Source organism: Bos taurus, chromosome 5 (assembly GCF_002263795.3).
Source record: "Bos taurus isolate L1 Dominette 01449 registration number 42190680 breed Hereford chromosome 5, ARS-UCD2.0, whole genome shotgun sequence".
Taxonomy (NCBI): domain Eukaryota; kingdom Metazoa; phylum Chordata; class Mammalia; order Artiodactyla; family Bovidae; genus Bos; species Bos taurus.
The window spans coordinates 4,786,464-4,804,743 of record NC_037332.1 but is presented as its reverse complement, the minus strand read 5'-3'; the positions used below and the strand labels follow the sequence as shown (position 1 = coordinate 4,804,743).

Sequence of the window (18,280 nt, the reverse complement as noted above, 5' to 3'; positions counted from 1 at the left end):
ACAGTCCACGGGGTTGCAAAGAGTCGGACACGACTGAGCGACTTCACTTTCACTTTCACTTTCTTATAACTTAGGTCTTTTTGTCTCATTCTTATTTCTAGAAGCCTTATCTTATTTTCTAGAAGTTTCCATACCTTTAAATATTTGAAGGTATCATGCGTTAATTTCCTATTGCTGCTGTAACAGATTATCACAAATAGTATTTTTGAAACGACACACATTTATTCTCTTCCACTTCTGGAGTTCAGAAATCTACAATCAAGGTGCTGACAGGACTGCATTCCTTCCGGAGGCTTTGGGGAAGAATCGCTTCTTTGCCTTTTTCAGTGTCTAGGGGCTGCCTTTGTTCCTTGGCTTGTGGTCCCTCCACCATCTTCAAAGCAGAGGAGTGTTATTACTCTGCTGTTCCTCTTCTGTAGGTATCACATATCCTTCTGCTCTCCTTTTATAAAACACTTGTGATTGCACTGAACCTACCTGTATAATCCTGGTTAATCTTCTCATCTCCAGATCTTTAACTTAATCACATTTGCAAAGTCCCTGTTATCATGTGTAAATTAATTAATGTGACCTGAAGATTAGGATATGAGTATCTTTCAGGGACCATCACTCAGCTACCATATGTCTAAACTTGTCTTTCTTAAAGTAAACTTTTATAGAAATAAAACATTCATTCACAAAGTGTACACATTTTAAATGTACAGCATAGGAATTTTCACAAACTGAACAAAACGTATGCCTTATTCCTAGACCAAGAAACAGGTCAGCACCCCAGAAACCATTGCTGCCCCTCAGTTACTTCCCAGCTCCTCTGCCGCCCCAGGTTAGCCTCTCCATCCTAACATTGTAGATTGCTATTGTCTGGTTATGAATTTACATGAACTCACAAAACTTGGACTCTGAGTCTGAATTCTTTTGCTTAACGTTAAGTTTGCAAGTTTAATCTGTGTTATTTGTAGTTGTCCCTTATCCTCCTTACTGTACAGTATTTTATTGTATAAATATACCACGGTTTGTTTACTCACAGCTGTTGGTGGACATTTGGCAGTTTGTGGATAGTGCTGCCATAAACTTTAGTGCATGCCTTTTGATGAGCATATGTACTCATTTCTGCTCAGTACTCACTTTGAAGTGGAATTGCTGGCCCATCTACTATGCATATGTTCAGCTTTAAAGAATACTGTCAAATAGTCTTCCAAAGTGGTTGCTACAATTAAAACTCCCACCAGTAGCAGTAAGAAGGTGCTAGTGGCACTGTATCTTTACAAGATACTGGTAACTATCTATATTTTTCATTTTAGTTCCTCTTATGGGTATCAGTCAGTTCAGTCACTCAGTCCTGTCCGACTGTTTGTGACCCCATGGACTGCAGCATGTTAGGCTTCCCTCTCCATCACAACTCCTGGAGCTTGCTCAAATCCATGCTCATTGGGTTGGTGATGCCATCCAACCATCTCATCCTCCGTTGTCCCCTTCTCCTCCCGCCTTTGATCTTTACCAGCATCAGGATCTTTTCTAAGCATTCAGTTCTTCACATCAGGTGGCCAGAGTATCGGAGTTTCAGCCTCAGCATTAGTCCTTAGTGAATATTCAGGACTGATTTCCTTTAGGATGGACTGGTTGGATCTCCTTGCAGTCCAAGGGACTCTCAAGAGTCTTCTCCAACACCACAATTCAAAAGCATCAATTCTTAAGTGCTCAGCTTTCTTTATAGTCCAAGTCTCACATCTATACATGACTACTGGAAAAACCATAGATTTGACTAGATGGACCTTTGTTGGCAAAGTAATGTCTCTGCTTTTTAATATGCTGTCTAGGTGGGTCATAGCTTTTCTTCCAAGGAGCAAAAGCGTCTTTTAATTTCATGGCTGCGGTCACCATCTGCAGTGATTTTGGAGTCCTCCAAAATAAATTCTGTCACTGTTTCCATTGTTTCCCCATCTACTTGCTATAAAGAGATGGCACCAGGTGCCATGATCTTAGTTTTCTGAATGTTGAGTTTTAAGCCAACTTTTTCACTCTCCTCTTTCACTTTCATCAAGAGGATCTTTAGTTCTTCACTTTCTGCCATAAGGTTGGTGTCATCTGCATATCTGAGATTATTGATATTTCTCCCAGCAATCTTGATTCCAGCTTGTGCTTCTTCCAGCCCAGCATTTGTCATGATGTACTCTACATATAAGTTAAATAAGCAGGGTGACAATATACAGCCTTGACGTACTCCTTTTCCTATTTGGAACCAGTCTGTTGTTCCATGTCCAGTTCTAACTGTTGCTTCTTGACCTGCGTACAGATTTCTCAGGAGACAGGTCAGGTGGTCTGGTATTCCCATCTCTTTTTTAATTAATTAATTTTTATTGGTTTTGCCATATATCAACATGAATCAACCACAGGTATACACGTGTTCCCCATCCTGAACCCCCCCACCCCCCACCTCCCTCCCCGTACCATCCCTCTGGGTCATACCAGTGCACCAGCCCCAAGCATCCTGTATCCTGCATAGAACCTGGACTGGCAATTCATTTCTTATATTATACATGTTTCAATGCCATTCTCCCAAATCATCCCACCCTCTCCCTCTCCCACAGAGTCCAAAAGACTATTCTATGCATCTGTGTCTCTTTTGCTCTCTCGCATACAGGGTTATCGTTACTGTCTAAATCCCATATATATGCATTAGTATACTGTATTGGTGTTTTTCTTTCTGGCTTACTTCACTCTGTATAATAGGCTCCAGTTTCATCCACCTCATTAGAACTGATTCAAATGTATTCTTTTTAATGGCTGAGTAATACTCCATTGTGTATATGTACCACAGCTTTCTTATCCATTCGTCTGCTGATGGACATCTAGGTTGCTTCCATGTCCTGGCTATTATAAACAGTGCTGCGATGAACACTGGGGTACATGTGTCTCTTTCAATTCTGGTTTCCTTGATGTGTATGCCCAGCAGTGGGATTGCTGGGTCATAAGGCAGTTCTATTTCCAGTTTTTTAAGGAATCTCCAGATTGTTCGCCATAGTGGCTATACTAGTTTGCATTCCTACCAACAGTGTAAGAGGGTTCCCTTTTCTCCACACCGTCTCCAGCATTTATTGCTTATAGACTTTTGGATCTCAGCCTTTCTGACTGGCGTGAAATGGTACCTCATTTTGGTTTTGATTTGCATTTCTCTGATAATGAGTGATGTTGAGCATCTTTTCATGTGTTTGTTAGCCATCTGTATGTCTTCTTTGGAGAAATGTCTGTTTAGTTCTTTGGCCCATTTTTTGATTGGGTCGTTTATTTTTCTTGTATTGAGCTGCAGGAGTTGCTTGTATATTTTTGGTATTAGTTGTTTGTCAGTTGCTTCATTTGCTATTATTTTCTCCCATTCTGAAGGCTGTCTTTTCACCTTGCTTATAGTTTCCTTTGTTGTGCAGAAGCTTTTAATTTTAATTAGGTCCCATTTGTTTATTTTTGCTTTTATTTCCAGTATTCTGGGAGGTTAGTCATAGAGGATCCTGCTGTGATTTATGTCGGAGAGTGTTTTGCTTATGTTTTCCTCTAGGAGTTTTATAGTTTCTGGTCTTACGTTTAGATCTTTAATCCGTCTTGAGTTTATTTTTGTGTATAGTGTTAGAAAGTGTTCTAGTTTCATTCTTTTACAAGTGGCTGACCAGTTTTCCCAGCACCACTTGTTAAAGAGATTGTCTTTTCTCCATTGTATATTCTTGCCTCCTTTGTCAAAGATAAGGTGTCCATATGTGCATGGATTTATCTCTGGGCTTTCTATTTTGTTCCATTGATCTATATTTCTGTCTTTGTGCCAGTACCATACTGTCTTGATAACTGTGGCTTTGTAGTAGAGCCTGAAGTCAGGCAGGTGGATTTCCCCAGTTCCATTCTTCTTTCTCAAGATTGCTTTGGCTATTTGAGTTTTTTTTGCATTTCCATACAAATTGTGAAATTATTTGTTTTAGCTCTGTGAAATATACCGTTGGTAGCTTGATAGGGATTGCATTGAATCTATAAATTGCTTTGGGTAGTATACTCATTTTCACTATATTGATTCTTCCCATCTCTAAGAATTTTCCACAGTCTGTTCTGATCCACACAGTCAAAGGCTTTGCCATGGTCAATAAAGCAGACATAGATGTTTCCTGGAACTCTCTTGCTTTTTTGATGATCCAACGGATGTTGGCAATTTGATCTCTGGTTCTTCTGCCTTTTCTAAATCTAGCTTGAACATCTGGAAGTTCATGGTTTATGTACCGTTGAAGCCTGGCTTGGAGAATTTTGAGCATTACTTTGCTAGCTTGTGAGATGAGTGCAATTGTGCAGTAGTTTGAACATAGGTATATATTGGTGATTTTATGGGTATATATTGGTGATTTTCCCTTACATTTCACTAAAGACTAATGATGTTGAGCACTTTTGCATAGGTACGTTCATCATCTGGGTATCCTCTTATAGGATAGTCTATATAGTCCCTTCCAGTCTATTGGGTTATCTTTTCATATTGATTTGTCGAACTTACTTACATACTCTAGTTATAAGTCCTTTTTCAGCTATATTTGTTGGACGTGTCTTTTCCTATCCTCTGGTCACCTTTTCATTCTCTTGATCATGTTTTTTGATGAACAAAAGTTGCTAAATTTATTGTAGACCAGTTTACCAATCCCTCCATTTATTGTTAGTGTCCCTTGTATCTTCTTTATGAAACCTCTCCCTACCACCAACTTGTTATCTCTCTGACTTGTATTGCCACTTATGTCATATATGAAGTTGTTAGAAATGTATGGTTGGTTTCTAGGTTGTTGTTCTTGTTGTTGTTTTCAGTCTCATCTACCTGTTACACATCCCTGTACCAGAATTATCCTGTCTTAATTAGTACTGTTATATATTAAATATTTAAAGCTTGTTTAGCTTTAGTATTGTCTTGGCACACTTTAGCTGCTTCCTCTTCGATATAAGTTTTAGATTTAGCTAGTCTGGTTCTACAAAAAATCCTGTGGGGGCTTGATTAGAATTATTGGACTTAACTGCCCTTAGTCTTATTCCCAAAGGAAGAAGAGGAGAAAATTCTGCTCCATAGAGTGGGAAGCAGGCATTGGCACGTATAGTATAGGCCTTCCTCCCCTCTTGTTCCTTGACCCAGATGTCTGCAGAAGTACACATTCTGTCCTGTGCACTGAGCTTTACAGGGTACTTCCCCAGTGGGAATGAGTGGGTTAGTCTGTTTAATTCTAGTGTTAAGGAATTAGCTTGTTGTTGCTACATTTCTAAACCATGGTTTCCAACTGCTTTAGCAATAAGAAAATTTATATGTGAGTCTTCATCTACCTGATTCTTATTCCTCTATTGGTTAAGAACTTGGAGAAGTATTGGTGCTATGTATCGGATACTGAAAACTCCAACATGGAACTTCCCATTTTGTAATATAAATGCCTATTTTTTTTTTTTTTTTTGTATTTTCAAGAAAACTAGAATCCTTAAAACTGTTATTTCAATCTATCACTGTTAAACTGAGTTCTGTTTACCTTGAGAAGCAATATAATGTAATGGTTATGAGCAATTTTTTTTTCTTTTTTTGGCTATGCCATGTGCTAACTGTTTAACTGTATAAACCTTATTTTTAGAACGGGGATAATAACACTTACTTCATTGAGTTACTACAAGCATTAAATGAACCAATACACATTAAAAAGATTTTAACACAGACTAGTGTCTAGGAAGTTCTTAATAAATAGTAGCTAGTATTATTATTGCTTTTATTTTCTCAGCATTTAGAACTGTTTCAGGCACGTAGTGGGCATTCAATGAACACATTATTACTAATGGATTAAATTGAAATGAGATGACCAAACTCTCATGGCTACACTCTGTGTTCAGAACTCTCATTTGATTTACAAGTTCTTATTTGCTATATGTTGCTCACCTTTCATTGAGACCTAGATTTTTATAAAGGTATAACGTTTCAAGATCTCAGTGAGCTACATTATTGCAATTTCATTATAGCTGCAGTTTTATGGGAATATCATAAAATTACTTAGGAAGGGACATAAAGAGACATCACTGAATCTTCAGAGGAGAATATTGGTAGTAGGGTGCCAAAGTGTGTGTCATTGGATTTTGCTTCATATTATTAAACAGAATTTTAGGACTGGCAGTCTTTGTGAGGTCATTCAATGCCATTTAAAAGCCATAAAGATTAAATAACTGATTTGAGGTCTCACAGCTAGAACTATGGCCAAGACTGGAACCTCACCCAGCACTCTTTGTCTCTACTCTGTTTTGGCAAGGAATGTTTTCGGCTACCCGTAACTGAAAACCTGACTGACAGTGGCTGAAACGAATCAGGATTTATTTTCGTTATACAACTGGCTGCTTGGAGGTGGCCAGTTTTTGGCTTTAGTTGAGTGGCTCAGCGAGGCACAGCTCTGGGCTGGCTTCCCTGAGATCTTTTTGGTTGCCTGATGGCTGCTGTGGCTGCTGGCATCGTATCCCCACCGTGTTCACAGGCTGGAGCTCTTTCCGTGCTGTTCTCTCATCAGGAAAAAAGCAAGTCTTTCCTGGAAGTTTACTGGAAGAACTGGGTCCCTTAGTCGCTTCTAGTTGTAAGAGGCTAAGAATGCAAATTCTGTGGTGGGAGAGAGGCAAAGAAGAGGGTTAGAAATGGCTATTGGTTAGCCTTGCAACAGTGCCAGGCACAAACGTGCTATCTCTGTTTCACACTGACTTTCTTAGCACTTTGATATGGTAAGTTCTAGCATAGAAGTTATTTGCATATTATATACAGTTTGTTGTTTTTGTTTAGTTGCTAAGTCATGTCCGACTCTTTTGTAACCTCATGGACTGTGCCCACCAGGCTCCTCTGTTTATGGAATTTTCCACTGAAGAATACTGGAGTGGGCTGCCATTTCCTGCTCCAGGGTATCTTCCGATCCAGGAATCAAAACTACGTCTCCTACATTGGTAGGTGGATTCTTTACCACCGAGCCACCAGGGAAGCCCATTATATACCACAGCTCAGGGTTCTTTCTTCTGCGTCTGCAATAGCAATAGCAGTCTGGAATAAAAAGAGGTTTAAACCTCATCTTTATCTAGTATGTGCATTTGAAAATATTGACATAACTTTTAGGTACTTTTGTTATCTAATGTAGGTATTTTAAAAATAATTATTAACAATTGTATTTCTTGCCAGGATAAGAACACAGTCTACATTAACTGAAAATATCCTTTCTCATAAAGTGCAGTTTGATGGTAGGATCATATCAAGGTAATTGTGACTTTATTAAATTTTTTAATCCTATGATTATTAAAAGGTATTTTCTTTTCAAATAGAGGTAGCAATAATGAAATTAGTTAAATTCGTTACATTTAAGTTAATTTACCACAAACATTTTTAGGTAATAATATATACTTAATCTCTTATAAAAATTATGGGGAGTATGAGTCTAAAAGAAAAACATCTTGATTAGAAATTATTTAAAATGTGATTTTAAAATGTCGTTCAAAAAGAAATAAAATGAATTTTTTAAAGATATATGTTACTACTAAAAGATTCTAAACTACTTAAAAATTAACCTTTATGTAATTTATTTAATTTCACTTTAATGGCTTAAAGTAACAGTAGATATAGTAAAGTGACAAGGAAGGTGGTTCTTCAATCTGGTATCTAGTCTTACAAACTGCCAGTAACACATAATGCTACTCGATGTTCTTCATGAATGTTAAAGATAAGGTGGCTTTTTAAAAATTAGCATATTTGTTCAGTGATTTTAAAATTTCCATGACAAAAGGTAATAAATGTATATCTTTCTTGTGGCTTCTTGCAAGCTCAACATTTTTTTAAGGTCTTTCACTATCTTAAAGTCTAAGCCAAATTAGTAATCTACATTGTAATATATCCATATTCATATTAGTATAAGGTAAAGCTTTTTTCTCCATCCAAATTAGAATTAAGTTGACACTTCAGCCAGCTCTGTCATTGTTCCCTTGTGGTTTCCCATAACCACATATTTGAGCAAATCCTGGCATCTCTGTTTGACACATAAGCATCCATATATCATTAAATATGAAAAGTATCCTATTTGAAAATCTTTGATACCATTTTCTTTTTCTAGAAATGGACGTGATGCTTGCAGAGAGCTGGTTGGATTCTTTTTCACTCATGACCAGTCCCTTACAATTTATGAATATCGGCAATTTGGGAAAAATAGGTATGCCGTTAAAGATCGTTACAGCTCTCAAGATGACTATTTCCCAGAGAAGCTGAATAATTTCACATTTTTGTCATTTAACTTCTAGAACAAATGTGCTTCCTTTTATTCAAAAAAACATTTATTGTCATCAGCGTGGACGAAGGAAAGGAAAGCAGTACCGACTTGCTGATCTTTATGTTGTAAGTTGAGTGTGTGTGTGCTCATGTTTTACTACCTGGTGTTGGACTTTGAGGGATCCTGTGGGGCTAGGGGAGCAGGGTTTCTAGTTTCCAGTTTATTCTTTTCCCTGTTTGCTGAGCAGGGGCATTTATATTGGCTAATGGTTAATGTTTCTCTAGGAGAGGGGGTGCCTCTCAGGTCCAGATCCCAGTGGTCTGAATCTAAGCGTAGCATTTATTCCTTGTGACCCTACTCAGCTCCACCACCCTCCTCCCGCCACCCCAACTTATCCTGCAATGGAAGCCCCAGAGAGCTGGTGTTCTGGTGCTTTTAAAGCCTGTACCACTGGGTCGGTGGCTACTTCAATAGAACCAGGAGTAATTCTCCACCTAATGCAGGCTTATCTTCTGGGGACACACATTTTTCTCCACACAGAGTGGTGCTTGGCTTCTGGAGCTGTCATAGATCTCCTGGTTAGCTCATCTTCCTTGTGATTTCCCTGCTTGGCACAACTCCTGGTGTATGGCATATCATGAGGATTCCTTAGTGTGAAATGATCTTAGGTAATGTTAGAAGTTGTATAGTGCTCTGAAATTTGAAATGATCACAGTCATGTTATCTCACTACCCACAATGATCATTCATATAAAACATATACTCATAGGCTAAGCATTGGAAATAGAACTGTAAATAACTTGAAAAGAATCCTTGCTTTTGTGGGAATTATATTCTAACGGGAAAGAGATCAGAGGGCCACATAGGCGGGGCAGTGACCCAGTTTTGTAGAGTTGAAGGAGGCTTCTTCAGGGCGTGCCACCCAACCCGGACGTAGGCAGGCGCAGATGTGTAGATGGAAGAGGGGAGGCAAGGCTTTCAGGCGAGGAGACAGGTCGTGCACAGAACAGAAGCTCCAAAGACATGGCCGTTTTTGAGAACTGAAAGGAGTTCAGTCCTACTGATCTTGACTTCAAGGTGGGGATTGGCAAGAGACAAATGAGAACTTACTAAGAGTGGCCTTGTGATAAAGACTTATCTAAAACGTCTTGGGGAGTCACTGAAAGGTAAGAAGGTGGATGGAATGAAAGGAGGTAGCATCAGTAGGTTTGTGATTTAGACAGATTTTTCTGGTTGCGGTCTGGGGAATGGATTGAAGACTAGTAAAGGACCAGATTGGATTGAATTACATTACACATATCAAATAGTCTCTATTGTTTAAATAATAATTTCAAGAGAACTTATATACATATCAAAGAGTGGAGAAAGTACTTATAGTTTTCTAAAGTAAATGCTCTAGGAAAAAGGAGAGAAATCTCTTCCCTGATTTTCAAAAGACATAATTAAGCATATTATTTGAAATTTGTGTTTATTTATATTTGACTATATTTGAGAAGACTTTCCTGGTGGCTCAGATGGTAAAGCATTTGAGAAACTCAGAAATTAAAATAACAACAATTTTCTAAGTTTGGATGAAGGACTTTTGAGGGGAATTTTTTCACCAAAGCTTTGATGCTCCAAACAGGTTAAGCTTAGTTTTACATTTATGTAATATTTGTTATCAAAATACCAGGTGAAAGAGGACTTCCCTGGTGGAGCAGTGGATAAGAATCCACCTGCCAGTGTAGGGGCCATGGGTTGGATCCCTGGTCTGGGAAGATTCCACTTGCCATGGAGCAACTAAGCCCTTGCACCACAACTCCCGAGCCTGCACTGTAGAGCCCACAGGCCACAGCCACTGAAGCCCACGTGACTGGAGTCTGCGCTCCCCGCAACAAGAGAAGCCCCTGCAGTGAGCAGCCTGCACACTGTGACAAAGAGTAGCCCCCACTCTGCAGCCAGAGAAAGCCTACACAAAGCAACGAAGGCCCTACACAGCCGTAAATAAATACACACAACCATATTAAAAATACCAGGGGAAAGAGGGTAATGAATCTCTCATAGTTCATCAGTTTGCAGCACATCTTTCTGCAGATCAATAGCTCTATTTCTGTATTCTGGAGTGTCATAATTTCCATGGAGATAATTTGTTCTTTTTTCCTCTAATTCTTAAAAAAAAAAAAACAAACTGGAATTCTTTTTTTTTTTCACATCAATTGTTACATCTAAGATTGTTCTAATTGGGAGATTGTGAAATTAGTTCTATTTTCCTATATTATTTGCTGAAGCCTGTGTGGTTTCTAAATATACTCTCAATATACTTATTTTTAGAATAAAAGTATACTATATTAGATGTAATCAAAATTGAATATTTAAAATTACTATTAGTTCTATTTTACTTCTTACATACTTCATAGTTAAAATAATTCATTTGTTAATTTCCTTAGGGTGCAAACTTGACATTTTTGAGCTCTGATCATCCCAGACTTCCAGAAAGTGTAAAAGAAAACACAGTGCTTACACTTCGAATCACAAATGTTGACTGGAGAGCTTTGGATTCTCTCAAGTAAGTCACACATGCATTTGTCATTTTAGAGGTATTATTATTTGTTATTAAAGTGAGATTCTATATCAAAATGTTTTGATTTTAGTTAAGATTTACATTAAAGAAAAATAAAGCATAGCTACACATGTCTATTTTATGTGCTATATCTTGTACTCAAATATACTCCATGTGTGGGAACAGTTACAATCAAATGGAGATTTAAGATGTCCCATTTTAAGTTTGTTAAAGTACTTTATTAATTTGCCTATACTATAACATTTTAATTTTAGTAAATGCTACCAAACTAATACATTTTAAAAGATGAGATACAGTATAATATAATAACTTTTCCCATGTTTTTAGAGCAGTGCTTTTTCTAAGCACAAAAAAAAATCTTGGTCCCACATGCTTGTAGACCATTGACTGATAATATACATAGTGAAAAAATAATGCTATGAATCAAAAGCTTTTAAATGAATTTGAGTTTTTTTTTTTTAATTGCAGAAAATATTTATGCTATTCTTGTGGAGTGCTTTTTTGGCCAAGATTACAGTAACTGGTGTGCTATCAGTACATTAGAGGCCATCTGCCATAAATTGGCTAAGTCTTTGCTTGTCTTTTATTGTCTTTTACTGTATTGTTCAATAGGATTGTATTTTTTTTTTTTTTTGCTTTTTAAAATACCGTATTTACATTTAAAGGTAAAACTGCTTTTAAATAATAGTTTTAATTAAGTTTTTAAAAAGAAGATTGAAATAAGTATAAAACTGAACATAATGCTTAAAGGTAGTTCTTGGGAGATGTAAGGATTTTTGTTTTGATTTAGCATATTCAGGATTAAAGCCGCAAGCAAGGGTGGAAGAGTTGATTAATCTCTAAGTACTCTTCTATCTTTCTTTGAGAATTTTTTGGGTCTAAAGCAGGGAAATCTTAGCGTTCCTATACTAAGACTGCAAAACAGTATATTTGTATTACAATGAACATGTCAATTGCAGAACTGATTCTGAGGAACATGATGATGTAACCAGTGAAGAAGCTAACGATAGGAAGATTCTCAAGGCCATTCAAGGTGTGTACCATTACTATACTCTCAAATAGTTGTAATTTTCAACCATTTTCTTTGTAAGGAGTAAAGCAGTATTTTCCAGATATTACTTAGTTTTATGACACTTCTTTTATATTGCCTATTTGCTTCCTATCTTTTTATTTTATACACAAATACATATTTGAAAATATTTTTAGGATCTCTCCTACTTCAATGAGTCTAACTGAATAACTAGTATTATATCATTTATGAACTTAAACATTTTAGAAAGCACTAGTGTGGTTTTTATCTATCAAATGGATATGTGATTTTTACTATGTAGTACTCATTTTATATATTATGGTATCATAAAGAAATTGGTGGTGGCCTAGGAGAAGGCAATGGCACCCCACTCCAGTACTCTTGCCTGGAAAATCCCATGGATGGAGGAGTCTAGTGGGCTGCAGTCCATGGGGTCACTAAGAGTCGGACATTCACTTTCACTTTTCACTTTCATGCATTGGAGAAGGAATTAGCAACCCACTCCAGTGTTCTTGCCTGGAGAATCCCGGGGATAGGGGAGCCTGGTGGGCTGCCGTCTATGGGGTCGTACAGAGTCGGACACGACTGAAGAGACTTAGCAGCAGCAGCAGTGTAGGAAAAAAATACTAGACTGGAAGCCATGTTTGGACTCTCCATTCAGTAGACATATGACTTTGTGTATATCTCTTGCACCTCTTTCTTTATGTCTAAAATGGGTATAATAACCTCATATTAATTTCAGAGTTGTTGTAGGTAATATGTGAAATACATGTAGGTTTGTACACTAAAATATTTTAAAGGTTTGTTTCTAGAGTCTACTCTTGTAATTAGTACAGTTTATGAGGCTCAAATAGACAAGTCCTTTGTTGACTCTCATAGTCAAGAAGGCAGGAAGGCATTAAACCAGTCATCACAGAAGTCAACATATAATTTATAAATTTTGGTAAGTCCTGATTTATCATATAAAGATGATATGGGAGTAACAAGGCTAAAAGGAGATTTAAAAGTTGTCTGTGAAATCGCTCAGTCGTGTCCGACTCTTTGTGACCCCACAGACTGTAGCCTACCAGGCCCCTCTGTCCATGGGATTTTCCAGGCAATAGTACAGGAGTGGATTGACGTTTCCTAGGATTGGTATTTGATCTCTGAAATATCCCTGATGCTATTGTTAATAAAGTTTATTCTAGCATGATCAGTATGATTTGTCACCCTTATATCTAGTGACATGTTTCCCCTCTGCTTTGGTAAAGTTACCTATATTTTCTTAAGTGAAGATGGTACAGACTGCATCAAATGAAATCTGTCCCACAAAGAGAATGGGCCTAGGGATAAAACTTGTTATAAATCCCGAGCAAAAAGGGTTACTTTAAGTGTAAAAGTATAGGGTAGCATTCTAAAGCCTTGATGTTATTAAATATGTGCTACAATTTGAAGATTCCAAACGATTTTAGAAATTTTGAACTGATAAGCTGTCAGGCAGATCACTCAAAAATTTGTAATTCAGTTGGTACCAACAAAGAAAGAGGAAAAAGATTAAAAATATAGGCTCATCAGGTGAAGTGGAAGCCTAGAAGATTTTTTAAGCATGACGATTTTATTTGTAACGCTGAGGTTATTTTCATGCTGATAAAGTGAACCATTATTTTCCCATATTAAAAATATAACAGTCTCACCACACAGTGGCGCTATAGCTCTGATATACTTTACGTGGGATTTTGTGTATAACCCACTTTACTAAAAGCATTCTGTTTTCCAAAGCCTTTTGTCAGCCATACACATGATCTGGTTGCCTATTCACATCCCTTATATCAGCTGTGTCAACTTTTTTTTTCTTACCAGAGGGACAATTGCAGTTTGATTCAGGTATGCATAGGGATAATTAGTTTCCATCACTTCTTCCTAAACAGACCTGCTAAAAGAACAACTGCGTAGAAGAGGCGTTCGTATATTGACTGGATTGGGAAAACACCTTCAACAACTGGACAAGGAAGGAAACGGGCTTTTAGATAAGGCAGATTTTAAGCAAGCTCTAAAATTATTTCGCTTAGAAGTGTCCGAAAACGTAGGTACCACAGATAATTCTCCGCAGTGAGTGACTATTATTCTTAAGTGGCCTTATTCACTTTTCTACTGAACTTTTTGTAGTTCATTTGTCTCCTTCTTTATGCCTCATTATCAGTATTAAGCCGTCAGGAAAATCCTGTTGATTTTTTAAATGTCAGCATTCATCCCTCCTCCCTATGCTTATTCAGAACCTAATAAGCAGGCATTGTTCTAACTCTGAGAAGACATACTTTGTACTCTTAAAGTCTTTATAATCAAAAGAAAGATATAAATGATTACAGAAAAAGCATGGTAAGTGTTAAAGAGAGAATGCTTTCAGAACATGTGAGATAAATTGCAAGCCAGGTTATGGAGAAGGAGAAGGAAGTTCATGGGATTTCTGGAGTGGGTATGTATCAGAACTGAGATTTGAAGGATGAGGAGGAATTAGGCAAACAAGAGGGGAGGAGGAGCATGGATCAGACAGTGGCTGCTTGAGGAAAGGGAGAAGTCTATGTGAAGGCTTCAAGAGGAGATGTGATGTGACCATTCCAGGAATTGCCCCAAAGCCTTTACAGCCACGGGTCCCTCCACTGTGAGTGGAGGTCCAGCAGACCTCTGAGTCTGCTGGCTGGATTTTCTCACCATTCAGTTTTTCTCTACTCAGAGCACTTCACTGACACCTCCACCTAAAGGATCATCCCATCCGAACCCTGATCCTCTCTATACCATTTACCCAAAATGTAAATGTTTTCTTTATGCCACTTCATATATATTCTCTTATTATTAGCGGTCCTCATCCTATTGGAGGCATTCCAGTAGGTGAAGTGACTTCTTAATTGTCACAGATACAATACATTACAAATAATTAAGTGGTCAAATTCAAGTAAATGGTAGCATTTTTACTGAAAGGAATAAATTTAAAATGATATACTTGATTTATTACCACTCTTAAATGTTTCTTAACTTTATGGAACTATCCCCATTACAGAGTTCCTCTCAATAAGCTTTCTTAGTACCTTTGATTGGATTTATATGTGACTTTTTGGAATTTCCTTATTAAGTCTACTACCTTGTCTAGGGCTAGGTATAGCCCTAAACATGAGATGTAACAAAATACTATGATGATTATAGTCGTGGCCATATGTAACTTAAAGGTGTAACAGTAGTCTCTCTCTGGTTATTTCTAGGATTTTGAGTCTTTTTGGCTAATCCTAAATAGCAGTGGCAATGGCAGGGCTGATTATGGAGAATTCAAACGTGCCATAATTGGTGAAATGAATGAATACAGGAAATCATTTGTTCGAAAGGTAACTTTGTAAAGTAACCTTTCAAATAGTAACTTTTAATAGATTGTTAGATTCATTCTTAAATCTTTAATGAATTACCATTGAAGAAGTTTTAAATCCCTTTCCCTGCAGTGTACTGTGGGTTTAGTAAAGCACAAAAACACACATACATGTACAAATCTACCCATTATACAGCAAGGCAGCCTATGTTTAAGGAAAATACTGTAAAAAGAAAATAAAATCTGAAATTAAATTTCAGTTTACAAATTGTTAATTCCATATATTTCTGGCTCCATATAAGCTGTATGTCTATATCAGTTAATAAATATCCCCCGAACCTCAGCTTCTTACCTCACAGATCCGGTCTAAGACGACACGTTTAAATGACTAGCATCATAGCGGCCCAAGGGTCCGAGCTCAATGCATGTGACCCTCGCATGATGACTAAAAGATGTTTCTCTACTTTCAGAATACGCTTGCTAAACGTTAAAATGAAGATGAAAATGACCATGTTAAACAATAATTTTAAAAAAGAGCCCTGAGTTTTTGGAGAGAACATAATACTTTGGTTCTAGCAGCCATTTTTAGAGCATACTTTTGAAAATGAAGTTTTTCTTTTGTATATGTACTTAATATGAAATGTATATATATCCCATTACGAAACAAAGATATCGTGTATTGAGTAGTCTGAACAATTACATTGGGCACAAATGGAAAATATAAAAATCTGTATCTTTACTGGTCAAAAGGCAAGATAAAAACCTTATGTTAAATTCACCACATTATACTTATAAATTTGCATTCATGTTTACCTTACATGTCCTGGTGATGGGTGTGAATGTCAAGAACAGAGAATGAAGGGCTGTCTCCTTCATAAGCCTTGGTCCTGGGAATCAGTTCAGCTCAGCCGCTCAGTCCTGTCTGACTCTTTGTGACCTCATGGACTGCAGCACACCAGACCTCCCTACTCCTAGAGCCTACTCAAATTGTGTCGGTGATGCCATCCAACCATCTCATCCTCTGTCATCCCTTCTCCTCCCGCCTTCAATCTTTCCCAGCATTGGAGTCTTTTTCAATGAGTCGGTTCTTTGCATCGGGTGGCCAAAGTATTGGAGTTTCAGGTTCAGCATTAGTCTGTCCAGTGAATATTCAGGACTGATCTCCTTTAGGATGGACTGGTTTGATCCCCTTGCAGTCCAAGGGACTCTAATAGTCTTCTCCAACACCACAGTTCAAAAGCATCAATTCTTCGGTGCTCAGCTTTCTTTATAGTCCAACTCTCACATCCATACATGACCACTGGAAAAACCATAGCCTTGACTAGACGAACCTTTGTTGGCAAAGTAATGTCTCTGATTTTGAATATGCTGTCTAGGTTGATCATAACTTTCCTTCCAAGGAGCAAGAGTCTTTTAATTTCATGGCTGCAGTCACATCTGCAGTGATTTTCAGATCAGATCAGATCAGATCAGTCACTCAGTCATGTCCGACTCTTTGCGACCCCATGAATCGCAGCATGCCAGACCTCCCTGTCCATCACCATCTCCCGGAGTTCACCCAGACTCACGTCCATCGAGTCAGTGATGCCATCCAGCCATCTCATCCTCTGTCGTCCCCTTCTCCTCCTGCCCCCAATCCCTCCCAGCATCAGAGTCTTTTCCATCAGAGTCAACTCTTCGCATGAGGTGGCCAAAGTACTGGAGTTTCAGCTTTAGCATCATTCCTCCAAAGAACACCCAGGGCTGATCTCCTTCAGAATGGACTGGTTGGATCTCCCAGAGCCCCCCAAAATGAAGTTTTTCACTGTTTCCATTGTTTCCCCATCTATTTGCCATGAAGTGATGAGACCAGATGCCATGATCTTAGTTTTTTGAATGTTGAGTCTTAAGCCAACTTTTTCACTCTCCTCTTTCACTTTAATCAAGAGGCTCTTTAGTTCTTCTTCACTTTCTGCCATAAGAGTGGTGTCATCTGCATATCTGAGGTTACTGATATTTCTCCCTGCAATCTTGATTCCAGCTTGTGCTTCATTCAGCCTGCATTTTGCATGATGTACTCTGCATATAAGTTAAATAAACAGGGTGACAGTATACAGCCTTGACGTACTCCTTTCCTGATTTGGAACCAGTCTGTTCTTCCGTGTCCAGTTCTCACTGTTGCTTCTTGACCTGCTTACAGATTTCTCAGGAGCCAGGTCATGTGGTCTGGTATTCCCATCTCTTGAAGAATTTTCCACAGTTTGTTGTGATCCACACAGTCAAAGGCTTTGACGTAGTCAATAAAGCAGAAGTAGACATTTTCCTGGAACTCTCTTGCTTTGTCAGTGATCCAGCAGATGCTGGCAATTTGATCAGTCATTCCTCTGCCTTTTCTAAATCCAGGGAATAGGCAAAAGTAAATTTAGTTTGCTAGGGTTACCATAACAAATACCGTACACTGGATGACTTATATAGCAGAAAATTATTGTCTCACAATTCTGGAGACGAGAAGTCCACAATCAAGGTGTCAGCAGGTTTGGTTTCTTCTGAAGCTACTGTCCTTGGCTTGTAATTAGTTGGCTGTCTTCTCACTGTGTGTCCTCATGGTCAGTCCCTCAGTCTGTGTTGTCTGTATCCTAATCTCCTCTTCTTATGAGGATACCAGAAATACTGGATTAGGGTCTGCTCTAATGATTTCATTCTAACTTAGTCACCTATTTAAAGACTCTATCTTCTGCAGTCACACTCTGAAGTACTTGGGTTTAGGGCTTCAACAAATAAATTTTGGGGAGGATGCAATTTATCCTATAAGAGGTACCATATATGTGTGACATTATTGTAAATAAACTTCATTCTAGTTTTGATTCATCTGCAGATGTGGGATGTTGCTTTGGGTCTGTTGTGTGTTTCTATGGATCCACTCCTTTTCTCAATAAAATACATTTTATGATCCACAGGATTGCATTGAATTAAAGGAGCAGTAAAGCAACTAGCATTTCAAAAGGTAGTGTTAAGTTTCAGGAAATAGAGTGACAAAATCCATTTAAAAAATCGTTTCCTCTTCTCATTGATTTTAGTGATAGGATATTTTGAGTTTACTTTTTGAATCAAAACAGTCCC

General features: G+C 37.9%; 1 protein-coding gene and 1 long non-coding RNA gene across 5 annotated transcripts in view; one reads left to right on the top strand and one right to left on the bottom strand.

Moving 5' to 3' along the window:
- The window catches only part of CAPS2 (calcyphosine 2), a 50,830-nt gene that overhangs the window by 28,174 nt on the left and 4,376 nt on the right, over positions 1-18,280 (top strand). For all 4 annotated transcript variants that reach the window (XM_003586036.6, XM_059886813.1, XM_059886814.1 and 1 more), the window contains 7 exons: positions 7,187-7,261; positions 8,109-8,204; positions 8,293-8,386; positions 10,687-10,805; positions 11,780-11,853; positions 13,758-13,912; positions 15,084-15,203. In XM_003586036.6, coding sequence (XP_003586084.2) covers positions 7,187-7,261; positions 8,109-8,204; positions 8,293-8,386; positions 10,687-10,805; positions 11,780-11,853; positions 13,758-13,912; positions 15,084-15,203 — 733 coding nt within the window. The remainder of the gene's footprint in view (positions 1-7,186; positions 7,262-8,108; positions 8,205-8,292; positions 8,387-10,686; positions 10,806-11,779; positions 11,854-13,757; positions 13,913-15,083; positions 15,204-18,280) is intronic.
- On the bottom strand, positions 6,330-16,387 carry LOC112446641 (uncharacterized). Its single transcript, XR_003034640.2, has 2 exons — positions 15,995-16,387; positions 6,330-6,622 (listed from the first exon to the last, which is right to left on the bottom strand). It is a non-coding gene; the product is annotated as an uncharacterized lncRNA (long non-coding RNA).